The sequence below is a fragment of the Scyliorhinus torazame genome, chromosome 16 (assembly GCF_047496885.1).
Source record: "Scyliorhinus torazame isolate Kashiwa2021f chromosome 16, sScyTor2.1, whole genome shotgun sequence".
NCBI lineage: Eukaryota > Metazoa > Chordata > Chondrichthyes > Carcharhiniformes > Scyliorhinidae > Scyliorhinus > Scyliorhinus torazame.
This window is the reverse complement of record NC_092722.1, coordinates 149,441,824-149,458,512: the sequence shown is the minus strand read 5'-3', so window position 1 is coordinate 149,458,512 and position 16,689 is coordinate 149,441,824. Positions and strand designations below refer to the sequence as shown.

At 44.1% G+C, this 16,689-nt stretch overlaps 1 protein-coding gene across 1 annotated transcript in view; it reads left to right on the top strand.

Moving 5' to 3' along the window:
• Positions 1–16,689, top strand: part of dock1 (dedicator of cytokinesis 1) — an 850,868-nt gene that overhangs the window by 687,279 nt on the left and 146,900 nt on the right. Inside the window, exons 36-37 of the mRNA XM_072479204.1 lie at positions 3,457–3,546; positions 3,646–3,750. Of these exons, the coding sequence (XP_072335305.1) occupies positions 3,457–3,546; positions 3,646–3,750 (195 nt within the window). The remainder of the gene's footprint in view (positions 1–3,456; positions 3,547–3,645; positions 3,751–16,689) is intronic.

Genomic DNA, 16,689 nt, shown 5'->3' with positions numbered 1-16,689 from the left:
GGAGAACGTTTAGGTTATTGTGGAGGGTTAGCACTGTTGCTTCACAATGCCAGGTACCCGGGTTCGATTCCCAGCTTGGGTCACTGTCTGTACGGAATCTGTGTTTCCCTGTGTCTGCATGGGTTTCCGATCGGGCGCTCTGATTTCCTCCCACAAGTCCCGAAAGACTTGCTTGTTTGGTGAATTGGACATTCTGAATTCTCCCTCAGTGTACCCGAACAGGCGAGCAGTGTGGCATCTAGGGGATTTTCACAGTAACTTCATTGCAGTGTTAATGTGAGACTACTTGTGACATGAATAAAAAGATTATGATAGATTATTAAATTGGTTTATTTAATACACTTACCTTTTCTCTCCCTCCTTCCAACTGCCCCAACGTTCCCAGTTAGTCTGATATGAGTCTCTTTTCATCCCATGCTGACACTTTTCTTTGCTGCTTCTATGAAGGCTACCTGATACTTGTACCTCCCACAGTTCAACCTGTAACATTTCTTCCTCTAGCCAATTCATGCTCGTACTCTACTTTCATGCCTCACATTGGTCTGGTTTTTCATGGAGTTGAAAAGACTCCACGGATCTTTTAAAAATGCCAGGTGGGACCCAGATGTGAAAACCCCACCCCCTTTTCTGACACATCCATTCTTGCTGGCAGGCGTAAGGGGGTGGGCATTAATCACACAAACAGGGAACCCAAACTCAACAGGGCAATTTGAATTCAGTGCAGAATTCAAATAGAGCGCATTCGGGCTGTTCCAATGGTCTTAACCTGTGGGAGTCATGAGTTAATGGTGTAGATGTAAGAGATCTTGAAGGGCGGATAAGGTCTGTCTAAGTGTTATGATCGGAAGTTTTTTAAAATTCCCTCTCTTTAAATATGTAAAAGAAAACTGGCTGTAGCTGTCAATGAGAGTTTTTTAAAAATCCCTCTGTTGGACTGCTTTGAGTGACAGGCCATCTGGTTAGAAAAGAAATACCATCTGGTCGTGCAGTTTCAATGAGGTTCTTGATTGACATTTCCCGAGGCCTATCATTATGTCACCATGAATGTTTTTTCTGTTTCAAAAGCTACAATTATCTCAGCAATGGGTTCTGAGTTCAATGTTTAATTGATAGTTTGAAGAGGCTATTAAAGGGTTAGCGTTACTTGATGTGAGGCCTGAATGGAAATTTGTTTTTTAAGAGATTAACCACTTGAAGCAATTTAAGTGTTTTGAATGGATTTTATGAATGTAGTTTTGTTCGCGATCAACTGTGAATGAGTGAGACCTGTTTTAAATTGTTAGGAATTTTTTTTTTCACTTCCATGGTGATCCTGAAGTCTACCCATGATGGATACTGGGTAGCTATGGAGGTGGTTTGAGGGGTCATGGGGTGTGCGGAGAAAAATGAGTTGGCATGGTGGTGGCATGGTTCATGAGGGACCATGGGATTTATCTGAGAGACATGGGTTTTCATGGAGGTGACATGAGGATGTAAGGAGTCTTGAAAGTTAAGAGATATGAGGGAGGAGGCTGACAGCCTTAACAGCTTATAAAACACTTGCATAAAGTCCTGGAGAACCTAGGCAGACCTTCTAGGATCTGATTCCGAGGTCAGTGGACCTGACTGTATCCTGGCACAGCTCCGTGTAGGGAAAATTGGTTCGAAGGGGGCTCATTAAACAGACAGGACTGCCGAGTCGGAGAGTTTCCCAATTCAAGCTATCCGCCTCAGTCGCAAAATGTGGCCCATTGTTCAGATTGGCATTATTCTTGCTCTGCTCTCCAGTTCTTGGTGACTCTTTCAATAGATTCAGACTTTATCGTCAGTTCCAACATCTGCTAACTGCATTTCCCAGGTTAGAATTCTGCTCCACATTGTGAATGGAAATTGGATCATGAATTCCTCGCCATAGCATGCGGTAGTACTCAATCTTATTGTTTGAAACGGGGAATATTTATTTTGGGCTGGTAGAAGACGTGGAATTTTTGCATTCTGTAATAAAAACACGATTTTTCATTGGTCTTTTTCATCGGTTTATAGTTTGATTTTGAAAAATTAGTTCCATGAAGCAGCATGCCCCTCTTCATGACCCTCCAGCAAGAATGAGTTGTCAAAAACAATCAATAGCAAAACCGTCACTATTTTGCTGAACTTGGTAATTATCCTATTTGTTTAAATATGCCATGTATCATGATGGCATAGCCTATGTGTACAGAAACCTAATAGTCATGCAGAAGCTAAGGAAGAAGTTGGCCAGCAAGTTTAATCAAAAAAGTTAAATTGTTCACACTTATATTTCTTCTGTACATAATAATTTGTCAGTCCTTTTAATGATAATAATAATCACTTATTGTCACAAGTAGGCTTCAATGAAGTTACTGTGAAAAGCCCCTAGTCGCCACATTCCGGCACCTGTTCGGGGAGGCCTGTACGGGAATTGAACCCGCGCTGCTGGCCTTGTTCTGCATTACAAGCCAGCTGTTTAGCCCACTGTGCTAAACCAGGCCCTGGTGTGAGGTGTGAGGCCCCTTGTGTAAACAACATGGCATTGAATATATATATATTCCTTTAAAATCTTTGATGAAAATTTAAAAACCCATATCCTCTTGGCATTCACAGGACTAGAAGAACCTCTTTTCCAGGGGCTACACAGCCCACATAGGTCCAAAATAGCAGGCAAGAAGTGTGAGCACATTTCCACTCTGAAATACACGACCTGCCATATTGGGTGAGGGCAAACGAGAGGTGTCCATTATCTATTGTTGAAACAGGCATTAGACTTTTCGATATGCAAGCAAAGGGCCTGCTTCCGACATTTAATTTTCTTGAGGAAGCCAGCTCATTTGCAGGCTGAACTCAGGAAAACCAGCCTAATGGAAGCTTGAAACAGAGTTAACTAACCTACCTGATTGTGGTGCCATAAGGAGCAAGAGTGCTCCTCTCAACTTCACATTAAAGGACCCCCTGATTTACACCACACCCAACCACTCCACCTCAAGATGTCCAACTCCTGATCTTACCCTGTGGCCCTGATCTTCAAATCCACACTCCTAATTTGCTAGTACCCCATGATATAATCTCCAACCTTTCGATCCCACCCTGCCCTGAGTCATTTTGTTTTAGTAAAATTTATGTCTAATCTTCTGATAGTAAAGTGTGCAGTGCATTCATGCTCTGCAAATCAAGGGCATAATATAAATCCAGGATATTTAATTCTGGGTGAAAGGCAACCAAGTTCATCCACGTATACAATAATTCCAGAAATTAATAAGGCTTTTTGTCATTTAAAGTTATAATGACTGTACATCTCTTAAGGCACGTGCAATCTGAATCTTTGTTCGCAAAAAAAATTATTGAAGTGGAATTTACTAATCTTGACATAACAACTAAGTGCATAGAGATTAGTATACAATATTGAGTAATTACAAAACATTAAGCACTTCTGCTTTGTGTGTGCTGTTTTCTCTCTATTAGATGTGGGAGGAGGCGATTTCGTTAGGCAAAGAACTTGCAGAACAATATGAAAATGAGCTGTTTGATTATGAACAGCTCAGTCGATTGCTGGTAAGACATTAAATGGCAAATCATACAACATACTTCGCAAATCATTTTTCTTGTGTGTGCTGTTAATCATTCAAACTGATTTGTGAACCACCTTTGCAGCAAAAACAAGCCCAATTCTACGAGAATATTGTCAGAGTGATACGAGCAAAACCAGATTATTTTGCTGTTGGATATTATGGTCAAGGCTTTCCTTCATTTATTCGGGTAAGAGTTAGTTCACTTTTTATTTTTGAGATTGGTGTGGAGAACCTTTTAGCAACATTTTCAGCAGAAAAACTTTAATTCATTTGTTTAATATACTGGTACACATTTCACAGGGGTGCTAGCTGTTTCTTTTGTTCAAAATCAGAAATATTCCCAGGTAGTGGAAAGAGAATTGGTGGGATGGAAATGTATTGTATTATGAATAACTGACTCCAGCATTGTACTATAAACCTCAAGATAATTATGACACAGGTGAATGTTGCAGCAATCATAATTTATAATGATCTTGCGGTATAACTATCTATGAAAAGGTTAGACAGGAATCAAACCATATTGAAAATGTATGCATTCCCTAATATGGATTTTTCTCCTTCCCTGCCCCTGTCAAACTTGCTGTGTTGATGTAATAGGCACATTGACTCTGTGATGCTGCTGCATCATCAATACTACCGTGACAGATTTATATGAATGTGTTTTTGTTAGCGTCAACATATATTAAACTTAAATATTAACTTTGTTGTTATTTCCATTTGTCAGTAATACTCTTTGTCTACTGTTTATTGAGATGCTCAGTGCTTTTATGGATACACAATACATGAGGCAGGCTAGACCAACAGAGTGTTGAGACATTTAATTCCTTTTTAAAAGTTATTAAAAAGAACTATAGGTACACAAAGTGCATACAAAAGTAGGTGCATGTATGCATTTGTATTTACTGAAGGGGAGGTCAGCAGTATTTATCTCAGCTCTGATTTTTGTATCTGAATTTAGACACCTTTGAGAGCCACAGACTTCAACAATGCATTTACTCTTTCAATCTTCCATTCCGAATTTGTTTTCACTGAAATAAAACACACTGTTAGATCATTTAAAACTCATTATCTGATGAATAGTGCTGGCAATTTCTTGGATAATATTTTTGAAAACTTTGTACAAGACCGAGCAAAGAATAATTTTCAAGAACCTGGTAAGTTGTCACAGAATTTAATAACTAGAATTCTTGTATATTAAAGATAAGGGGTGAAATTCTCCGGTATCGGCGCGATGACGCCGACTGACGCCCAAAACGGCGCAAATCAGTCGGGCATCGCGCCGCCCCAAAGGTGCGGAATGCTCCGCATCTTGGGGGGCCGAGCCCCAACCTTAAGGGGCTAGGCCCGCGCCAGACTAATTTCCGCCCCGCCAGCTGGCGGAAAAGGCCTTTGGTGCCCCACCAGCTGGCGCGGATATGACATCTCTGGGCGGCGCATGCGCGGGAGCATTAGCGGCCACTGACGGACTTCCTGGCCATTGAAAGCGTGGGTCATGCTTGCAGACTGAATGCATGATTTTGGCAAAGCAGTGACCCAGTAGAGCAGATCACATTGTTAGCAGTAAATACAATATTGTCACACCCAATACAGGCCTTTTTTTAAATTCATTCTCACGATGTGGACAACACTGGCTAGGCTAATGTTTAATGTCCTTCCTTAATTGCTATTCAGAAGGTGAAGGTGAGCCTGCTTCTTGAACCACTGCTGTCCATGTGATGTAGGTACACCCACAGTGCCACTAGAAAAGGAGTTCCAGGACTCTGATTCAGCAACACTGAAGGAACAGCAATACAGTTCCAAGTCAGGATGGGGAGCAACTTTGAGGAGAACTTGCAGGTGTGGTGTTCCTATGCACCTGGTGCCCTTAGGAGTCATAGCTTTGGAAGAGCTGTTGAATGATCCTTGGTTATATGTTGCAGTGCATTTTGTAGACGGTACTCACTGCTGTCACTGTGCATCAGTGATAGCGGTAGTGAATGTTTGAGAAGTGGATGGGGTGCCAAACAAGCAGTTTGTTTTAGTCAGGTACCATGGTCAGCGCAGGCTTGGAGGGCTAAAGATTATTCCATCACACTCCTGACTTGAGCTTTGTAGATGGTGTGCAGGCTTTGGGGAGTCAAGACGTGAGTTCTCACCGCTGAATTTGTAGCCTCTGACCTGCTCTTGTAGCCACGGTATTTATTTGATTGGTCCAGTTCAGTTTCTGGTCAATAGTAATCCCCCACGATGTTGATAGTGGGAGATTCAGCAATGGCAATACCAGTGAATGTCATGGGGAGGTGGTTAGAGTCTCTCTGGTTGGTGATGGTCATTGCCTGGTACTTGTGTGACACAAATTTTATTTGCCACTTATCATCTTAGCCTGAATGTTGCCCAGGTCGTTGCTGCTTTAGTATCTGAGGAGTTGTAAATGGAGCTGAATATTGTGCAATCATTAGCAACATTCACGCATCTGACTTTATGATGGGGAAGATGATTGATAAAACACCTGAAGCTGATTGGGGCTAGGACACTAGCCTGAGGAAGTCCTACAGTGATGTCCTAGGACTGAGGTGATTTATGTGCAACCATCTTCCATTGTGCCAGGTATGACTCCACCCAGTGGAGAGACCCTTCTCCCCACCACTCTATTGACTCCAGTTTTGCTCTCAGATTCCTGAATAATTGCTGCTTGGATAGCACTAACTTTTGAAAAAATATTTTTATTAAAAGTTTTTTCAATGGAACAAAACAATACAACCATATAATAAAGAATACAATCAACAATCAATGCATGCAATCCCCCCCCCCTATAAACTAAAACAAAAAACCCTTAACAACTGACGGTGACTAACTCCTTGAAAAAGAAAACGAATGGCTGCCATCTCAGGTCTACCCTTCTACTGACCCCCTAACGGAGTACTTAACCTTCTCCAAATGAAAAGATCTGTGATGTTACTCAACCAAGTCGAGGCACTGGGTGGAGTAGGAGAGCTCCACCCAAGGAGAACTGGCCTCCGGATGATCAACAAGGCGCAGGTGAAGATATCCGCCTTCGCCCCTGTCTGCAACGTCGACAAGTCCGAGACCCCGAAAGTGGCCATCAGCAGACATGACTCCAGCTCGACATTCAGAATTGCCGACATGGTACTCAAGAAGGAGACCCAAAAGCTTAACAATTTGGGACATGACCAGAACCTTCGCTCCCTGAGAACACCGCTCACATCTGTCATGTACCTACGAAAAAAAATTACTCATCCTCGCCTTGGTCAGATGAGACCTGTGCAGCACCTTGAACTGGATCACATTAAGCTGAGTACAGGAGGACGTGAAGTTGACCCGACAAAGAGCCTCACTCCACACCTCTTCATCCAGAGTGCGACACAGTTCACCCTCCCATTTTAACTTCACCTCATCTACCGGAGCCAATTCCATTGATCTGACCATAAATACCCGAGATACCCTCCCCCTGCAGATCCAGCTAAAGATAAAATCCTCTTCAATAGGGAGGACAGTGGTGTCGGGGGGAAAAAAAGGAAAATAATAACAGATCTGGAAGAATCTTGACAAATTGGTCGCAGGGAGTTGACATTTTTCCTAAGCTCCTCAAAACTGATAAATCTTCCCTCCACAAACAAATCCCCAGCTCTCTCCAGACCCTTCCCTCCAGTGTCCTGAATGTTGAGTCCAAGCTCGCCGACAAGAGCTCAATTTAAAGTACTGTCTGAATTGCCTCCAGTCACAGGAAAGGACAACCCATCAGAAATGTGGTCAATGATGAAGCCTCCCCCAGGGGCTCCAATCAATAGAGATCCCTATAAAAGATTTTGAAAACTACATTGACTTTAGATGCGGTGGAGACCAAACTACTGCCCAAGTCCTTTATTTGCACAATTTCCCAGGAAGCAGCTTGACGCCTCAACTGCGGAGCTAAAAGGTGACTGGCCTTCTCCCTGATTTCATAAAATGCCCCCTTGAGTGCCACAACTGTCTTACAGTTGTTGCCTTTTTCTTTTCTACTTTGTCTGTTCTGTGGCTCTGTTCCAATTATGGCAATCAGTGAATTTGCCTTTCTTTCTATGTTATCTATGTCCGAATGCTTAGAGTCGCCAGGTATCAAATGATACCACCACAAGTTTCAACCGGCTATCGATTAAAGAGCCAAATACCAGTTAGTTAGTTCAAGGTCAAAGGTACTTTATTTACATACAATTAGTCATGCAACATAAACACGACTAGTTAACTACACCTATCAACTAAGACAACCTGTACTTTACTTTGGGCACCCGGCTAGGTCAGAAAACAGTGGCCGCTGTTCAATTCTGGATCTCTCGGGTTCGAAGGAGTAACTGCTGCTCAGCTGGGCTCATCCGTCTGGTCGCGGGCGTTGAACTTGGACTCACCTCTGGTGTTGCTGCAATTGGCGATGGCCATGACCGGGGTACCAGAGCCAAGAGAGAGCGAATATATGGCAAACTCTTCTTCTTATACTCGGGGGGGGGGGTTTGCGCTCTTTTGGGCGGCCCTTCGATTTGGGCCTTACTAATTGGGTAATCCCTGATCTCTCCATTCGATTCCTTAACCAATATGTGGGCGGGGATCTGGATGGCTGGGCGTGTCCCAAGCGGCCACTGACCCCATTGTTTGCGTTTCCCTTGAACAGAGGGTGGCGCCGAAATGTCTGGGACTGTCCCGGTTGCTTGAGTACCAGTCCTTTGTTTTGGGGAAGGTGGGCCATCAAATGCTAATCGGCCCCATTAAAATGCTAATTGGACAGAGTTTCGATACCGTCTGGATTTCTTGGTTACGAATATGCATTTCAGGCTCCGAGCCTGCCTGAGTCTTGGTTTGTCCATTTTACCCGCCAGGCTTTGCGAGTTTCTCTGTACCTAGTTGGAAGTGGCCATCCCAGATGGCTACACCGTCCTGACTGTTGGTAATAAATCAAACTGCGCCTGTCGATTTTTCCTTCTCGCAAGTAACTCCGGGATAGTGGCAAGTGAGTACCGGTGGTCCACCTTAGGATGGAGTCCACCAACCTCTGCTGGTTCATCCTCGCATTTCTTCTTCCCCCCCCCCCCCCCCCACCCCCTCCCCCAATGACCACCTTCAGGCCCTCCCACAGAAGGCGAGATAGACTCTCTTTTATTGAATTTTATATACTCCCCAATAGCAGAGGATATATGCTTGCGAAAACCTTTATCTGCCAACAGCGCCGTATCCAACCTCAGTGGTGGTCATTGGGAGGGACCTGACTCTCGGGCCAAATCCACAAAATGTGGATCATGATCTGAAATTACAATCGCCAAATATTCTGCCTTCTTCACCCAGGGAAGGGAAGACATCACAAAAAAAATGAATTAGGTACTCTAAATTCTTTTTTCAAACAGTCAATCCGCGGTAGACCTGGTAGACATGGGGAAAAAAAAGAAAAATCTTTATCCCCCGGGTAAAAAACGGCAGAGACCTGCCCCCCCTCCCCCATTTGCTCCATTAAAACCAAAAATACCCTTGCCATCCCAGAAGGAACCAATGATATGGGCCTGAATCAATTCATCCTCAGGTCCAGAACACAATTTAGGTCCCCCCAGGATTAGTTGATGCAAGTCCAAGTCAGGAATGGAGGTCTGCAACTTATTAACAAAATCCATATCATAGAACATAGAACATAGAACAATACAGCGCAGTACAGGCCCTTCGGCCCACGATGTTGCACCGAAACAAAAGCCATCTAACCTACACTATGCCATTATCATCCATATGTTTATCCAATAAACTTTTAAATGCCCTCAATATTGGCGAGTTCACTACATCCCAATTCTGCGCATAGTTGTTAACCAGGAACACGAAGCTGTACGCCAAGGACCCACTAACAATCACATGCCTACCATTAGGATCTAACACAATTCCAACAGCTGAAAATGTAACCCGTTTATTGATTAAAACTTCCGCCTCCCAGGGCCCTACCATCGAAACCCGAGTGAAAAACTTGACTCACCCACTCCTTTTGCAACCTGGTCTGGTCCCTTACCCGCAAATGGATCTTCTGCAGAAACAAGCAAATGCAATAAAACAGGCAACAAGTTATATTTATGTACCACTTTTAATGTCGGAAAACATTGCAAGGTGCTTCACAGGAGCATTATAACGCAAATATTGTCATTAAGCCAAATAAGGAGATTTTAGAAAGGGTGATTAAATGCTTGGTCTAAGGAGGATCTTAAAGATTTCAAGAGGCAGTGAAACAGGAAGGAAATTCCAGAGCTTCGGGCCTAGCGGTCTGAAGACAAGACTGACAGTGTTGGGGACATGGGCAGATACGCAAGTCCAGAGTTGGAAGAGTGAAAATCTCAAGAGGTTGTAGGATTGATTGATGTTAGGAAGATAGGAATAGGCACTACCATTTTTAAAATTGAGACATCGGTGGACCAGAAACCAGTGACGGTCATCAAGCACAAGGGATTGGTTTCAATGGATAATAATAATCTTAAGAATCATCTTTATTGTCACAAATAGGCTTACACTGCAATGAAGTTACTGTGAAAATCCCCTAGTTGCCACATTCTGGTGCCTGTTCAGGTACACTTAGGGAGAATTCAGAATATCCAATTCACCAAACAAACACGTCTTTCAGGACTTGTGGGAGGAAACTGGAGCATCCGGAGGAAACCCACGCAGACAAAGGGAGAACGTGCAGACTCCGCACAGACAGTGACCCAAGCGGGAATCGTACCTGGGACCCTGGCGCAGTGAAACAAGTGTGCTAACCACTGTGCTACCGTGCCACCCATGTATTTGTTATAAAATAAATATTCTATATTATTAATTAACATCTATAAATAGATAGCCTTCTGTCTCCTAAATCAGTGGTGCACAATTATTGGTCAGCTCTGCATTATTTGTTGCCTGGTGTGGCAGTGTCTCCTGCATTTCCTGCAAAGGAAGATATTGGACTGAGAATAAGTACATTTTGCTCGCCTCCCTATGCCCTTTGAGTCAACCTCCAGAGGTCTTGGCCATCAGCAACCGTCTCCCAGTTGTGAGTGTCAATGTCCACCATCTCGCTGGTGTGCTCATAGTAGAGGTATGGGCCAGGAAGTAATTATCCAGTGGCCAGTTCACCGTACAAAATATTTTTGGGGATATGGCGAACATCCTTCCAATGAACTTGGCTCATCAGGGTAGATTTCATTTGGTTAGCAATGAGAGTATGCTTACAAAATTGAAATGCTCTAGGAACTCTTGAGGTGCTGAACTTGTCCTGCCAAGAGGTGTTGTGGATACATTTGAGACAGTGACGGTAGACAGCATTTTCTTCTGCCTAGCATATGTTGTCCAGGTCTTACCACTTTAATCACAGCTTTTGCCATGTGTCCGTGAGTCTTTCATCAAATGTCAGGCTGCTGGTGACTATGGAGCATGGATATGTGAAGCATTCAACAACTACCAGCATCACATTGCCAATGCTGATAGATAGGGATGTGGTAAAATCTTGGAGCATGACTTTTGTCTTCCTGATGCTGTGCTCAAACTAAACTCTTTATTGGCATGAGAGGAGGTTTGGCTCAGAATTGATGAGCTGGAGTCTGAGCTTCAGACTCTGGATTCGTGAAGGAGGTGGAAAGTTACCTGGCTGCTTTGTTCCAGGAGGCAGTCACACCCCTTATGCTAGATTTGCAAATCTGCTCTGCAGTCAGGGACAAGAGGGTGTCATTGCAACTAGGGACCAGAAGGTAGCACTGGAGGATCCTCAGTCCTTGCACTTATCCAGCAGGTTTGACATTCTTGTAGCTTGTGTGGACAAGAGCAGGAACTGAAGAGACAATGAATAGGCTGACCAGGATGCCATGGTGAAGGAATCCATTTAAATGGTGATTAAAACAAATGTAGTTGTAGTAGGGAACAATACAGCTTGAGGGATAGATACGGTTCTCTGCAGCTGTGAACATAAGTCCTGAAAGCTGTGATGCTCACCTGGTGCCAGTTTATCGAGAGCTCCTCAGGGCTGGAGAGGAAATGGCAGTGGGAGGGAAGGACCCAGTTGTTGTCGTCCATGCGAGCACCAATACCATAGGTAGAACTAGGAAAGAGGTCCTGCTAAGGGACTGCTCACAGCATTCATAGCAAGACGGGTGAATTGGTAGCAAAAATAGAAATAAATAAGCATGATATAATAGCCATTACAGAGAAGTGGTTGCAGTGTGTCCACTGAATATTCAAGGGTATTTGACATTTTGACAGGACAGGAGGGAAGGGAAAAAGAGGTAGATTGTCTCCATTAATAAAGGATGTGATCTGTACAATCGTGAGAACTGATCTTGGTTCAGATGATCACAGCGAAAACAGCGCCGGAGGAGAGAGCCGGGAGATTTAAAAAGCGCGGGAGGAGAGAGCCGGGACAGCGAAAACAGCGCCGGAGAAGAGAGCCGGGAGCTTTAAAAAGCGCGGGAGGAGAGAGCCGGGACTGCGAAAACAGCGCCGGAGGAGAGAGCCGGGAGATTTTAAAAGCGCTGGAGGAGAGAGCCGGGACAGCGAAAACAGCGCCGGAGGAGAGAGGCGGGAGATTTAAAATGCGCGGGAGGAGAGAGCCGGGAGATTTTAAAAGCGCGGGAGGAGAGAGCCGGGACAGTGCTGGGAGAGGTGAGTGCACAAAAGGTGTGGCAGGAGTGCCTTTAGACACGGAGTGCTGATTGGAACAGAGTGCATCTGAGTTTAGGTGAGTGACTGAGTGCTGATTGGAACAGAGTGCATCTGAGTTTAGGCGAGTGACTGAGTTCGGGTTAGTGGCGAGAGAGGGCTGTGTTTTTGTTGGTGTTCGGGTTTATCCTTGAGGTTCTACAAAAACATTTTTTAAAAATATATATATTTAAATTAATTAACTAGTTGAATATGGCTGGACAGGTGATGTGCTGTTGCTGTATGATGATGGAATTGGTGGATCCCATTGAGACCGTCAGTGACCACATCTACAGCAAGTGTTGGCTGCTCGAGGAACTTCGGCTCAGAATTGATGAGCTGGAGACCGAGCTGCGCACACTGCGGCACATCAGGGAGGGGGAACATTACCTGGACGCTTTGTTTCAGGAGGCAGTCACACCCGGTAGAATAAGTACTGTTAATTCGGACAGTGGTCAGGGACAGAGTGGTGTGACTGCAAGGGAGGCAGGAAGGGGGATCCTGAGTTTTGGAGTTGAGGAGCTTCAGCCCTTGACCTTGTCCAACAGGTATGAGGTACTTGCTCCCTGTGTGGATGAGGAAGAGGGCTGTAGGGAGGATGCATTGACTGACCACTGCACCGTGGTACAGGACGCCATTCAAGAGGGGGGAGCAAAAAGACAAGTGGTAGTTGTAGGGGATTCTATAATTAGAGGGATTGATGGCATCCTTTGTAAGCCAGATCGAGAGTCCGCATGGTATGTTGCCTGCCCGGTGCCAGGGTGAGGTACATCTCTGATCGGCTTGAAAGGATTTTGGAGAGGGAGGGGGAGGATCCAGTTGTTGTGGTCTACGTTGGGACTAACAACATGGGTAAGACTAGGAAAGAGGATCTGTTTGTGGATTCTCAAACACTAGGGACTAAATTAAAGAACAGGTCCTCCAGGGTTATAATCTCTGGATTACTACCCGAGTCACGTGCCAATTGGCATAGGGTTGAGAAAATTAGAGAAGTTAACACGTGGCTAAAGGAGTGGTGCGGGAAAGAGGGATTACATTTCATGGGGCATTGGCATCAGTACTGGGGCAGGAGGGACCTGTACCGTTGGGACGGTCTTCACCTGAACCATTCTGGGACCAGTGTTCTAGCGAATAGGATAAATAGGTTGGTCACAAGGACTTTAAGCTAGCTAGTTGGGGGAAGGGAAGTGTAAAGCTATGGACAGTATAATGGTTATCAAGGCAGCAGGTTACGTGACAGGTTATTATGTAGAGATATGGGTTCAAAGACAAGGAAAATTAGGAGAAAGGGTAAGAGGGAAAATAAATTGCGAAAAGTTATTGATCAAGGTGTTAGGATTCATAACAAAGACATAAAAAACAGCATAAGTGTACTTTACCTGAATGCTCGTAGTATACGATATAAGGGAAATGAGTTGATGGCGCAAATCATCGTGAATGACTATGATTTAGTGGCCATTACTGAAACATGGTTAAAAGATGGTCACGACTGGGAGTTAAATATCCAAGGGTATCAGACTATACGAAAGGATAGAATGGACGGTAAGGGCGGTGGTGTAGCTTTGTTGTTTAAGGATGGCATCCAGGCAATAGTAAGGGATGGTTGAATCAATTTGGGTGGAAATCAGGAATAGTAAGGCGAAAAGGTCACTAATAGGAGTAGTCTATAGGCCACCAAATAGTAACAGGATGATAGGGCAGGCAATAAGCAAAGAAATAACGGATGCATGTAGAAATGGTACAGCGGTTATCATGGGAGATTTTAATCTCCATATCGATTGGTTTAACCAGGTTGGTAAAGGCAGCCTTGAGGAGGAGTTTATAGAATGTGCCTGGGATAATTTCCTGGAACAGTATGTAATGGAACCTACAAGGGAACAAGCGGTCCTAGATCTGATCCTGTGTAATGAGTCAGGATTGATTAATGATCTCATAGTTCGGGATCCTCTTGGAAGGAGCGACCACAATATGGTGGAATTTAAAATACAGTTGGAGGATGACAAGGTAAAATCAAACACTAGTGTTTTGTGCTTAAACAAAGGCGATTACAATGGGATGAGAGAAGAACTAGCTAAGGTAGACTGGGAGCAAAGACTTCATGGTGAAGCAGTTGAGGAACAGTGGAGAACCTTCCGAGCGATCTTTCACAGTGTTCAGAAAAGGTTCATGCCGAAAAAAAAGAAAGACGGTAGAAAGGGGAAAAATCGACCGTGGCTAAGGAGGTGAGGGAGAGTATCAAATTGAAGAAAAAAACATACAAAGTGGCAAAAATTAGTGGGAGATTAGAGGACTGGGAAGTCTTTAGGGGACAACAGAAAGCTACTAAAAAGCCATAAAGAAGAGTAAAGTAGACTATGAAAGTAAACTGGCTCAGAACATAAAAGCAGATAGTAAATCTACAAATATATACGACAAAAAAGAGTGGCTAAGGTAAATATTGGTCCTTTGGAAGATGAGAAGGGAGATTTAATAATAGGAGACGGGGAAATGGCTGAGGAGCTGAACAGGTTTTTTGGGTCAGTCTTCACAGTGGAGGACACAAATAACATGCCAGTGACTGATGGAAATAAAGATATGATAGGAGAGGACCTTGAGATGATTGTAATCACTAAGGAGGCAGTATTGGGCAAGCTAATTGGGCTAAAGGTAGACAAGTCTCCTGGCCCTGATGGGATGCATCCCAGAGTGTTAAAAGAGATGGCTAGGGAAATTGTAAACGCACTAGTGATAATTTATCAAAATTCACTAGACTCTGGGGTGGTCCCAGAGGATTGGAAAGTAGCAAACGTGACACCACTGTTTTAAAAAAGGAGGTCGGCAGAAAGCGGGTAATTATAGGCCGGTAAGCTTAACTTCGGTTGTAGGGAAAATGCTGGAATCTATCATTAAGGAGGAAATAGCGGGGCACCTGGAGGGAAATTGTCCCATTGGGCAGATGCAGCATGGGTTCACAAAGGGTAGGTCGTGTCTGACTAATTTGGTAGAATTTTTTGAGGACGTTACCAGTGCACTAGATAATGGGAGCCAATGGATGTGGTATATCTGGATTTCCAGAAAGCTTTTGACAAGGTGCTACACAAAAGGTTGCTGCATAAACTAAAGATGCATGGCATTGAGGGTAAAGTGGTAGCATGGGTAGAGGATTGGTTAACTAACAGAAAGCAGAGAGTGGGGATAAATGGGTGTTTCTCTGGTTGGCAACCTGTAACTAGTGGGGTCCCTCAAGGATCAGTGTTGGGCCCGCAGTTGTTCACAATTTACATAGATGATTTGGAGTTGGGGACCAAGTGCAGTGTGTCAAAGTTTGCAGACGACACTAAGATGAGTGGTAAAGCAAAAAGTGCAGAGGATACCGGAAGTCTGCAGAAAGATTTGGATAGGTTAGGTGAATGGGCTAGGGTCTGGCAGATGGAATTCAATGTTGCCAAGTGTGAGGCTATCCATTTTGGGAGGAATAACAGCAGAATGGATTATTATTTAAACGGTAAGATGTTAAAACATGCTGCTGTGCAGAGGGACCTGGGTGTGCTGGTGCACGAGTCGCAAAAAGTTGGTGTGCAGGTGCAACAGGTGATTAAGAAGGCTAATCGAGTTTTGTCTTTCATTGCTAGAGGGATTGAGTTCAAGACTAGTGAGGTTATGCTGCAATTGTATAGGGTGTTGGTGAGGCCGCATCTGGAGTATTGTGTTCAGTTTTGGTCTCCTTACCTGAGAAAGGACATATTGGCACTGGAGGGAGTGCAGAGGAGATTCACTAGGTTGATCCCAGAGTTGAGGGGATTAGATTATGACGAGAGGTTGAGTAGACTGGGACTGTACTTGTTGGAGTTTAGAAGGATGCGGGGGGATCTTATTGAGACATATAAAATTATGAAGGGAATAGATAGGATAGATGCGGGCAGGTTGTTTCCACTGGTCAGGGAAAGCAGAACTAGGGGGCATAGCCTCAAAATAAGGGGAGGTAGATTTAGCACGGAGTGTAGGAGGAACCAAAGGGTTGTTAATCTCTGGAATTCCTTGCCCAGTGAAGCAGTTGAGGCTCCTTCTTTAAGCGTTTTTAAGAAAAAGATAGATGCCTTTCTAAAGAATAAAGGGATTCGGGGATATGGTGTACGGGCCGGAGAGTGGAGCTGAGTCCACAAAGATCAGCCATGATCTCATTAAATGGCGGAGCAGGCTCGAGGGGCCAGATGGCCTACTCCTGTTCCTAGTTCTTCTGTTCTTATGATCGATATAGAATCAATTTGGGTGGAGATCAGTAATAAAATAAATAAGATGTCACTGATGGGAGTAGTTTATATGTCTTCTAACAGCGGTTACACAGTAGGACAGAGTGTATATCAAGAAATAATATGGGCAGGCAAGAAACGTTTCGCAATAATCATGGGTGACTTTAATCTTCACATTGATTAGATAAACCAAATTGTGCATCAGTGGTCCTGGAGGATGATTTCATATTCCAGACAGTTTC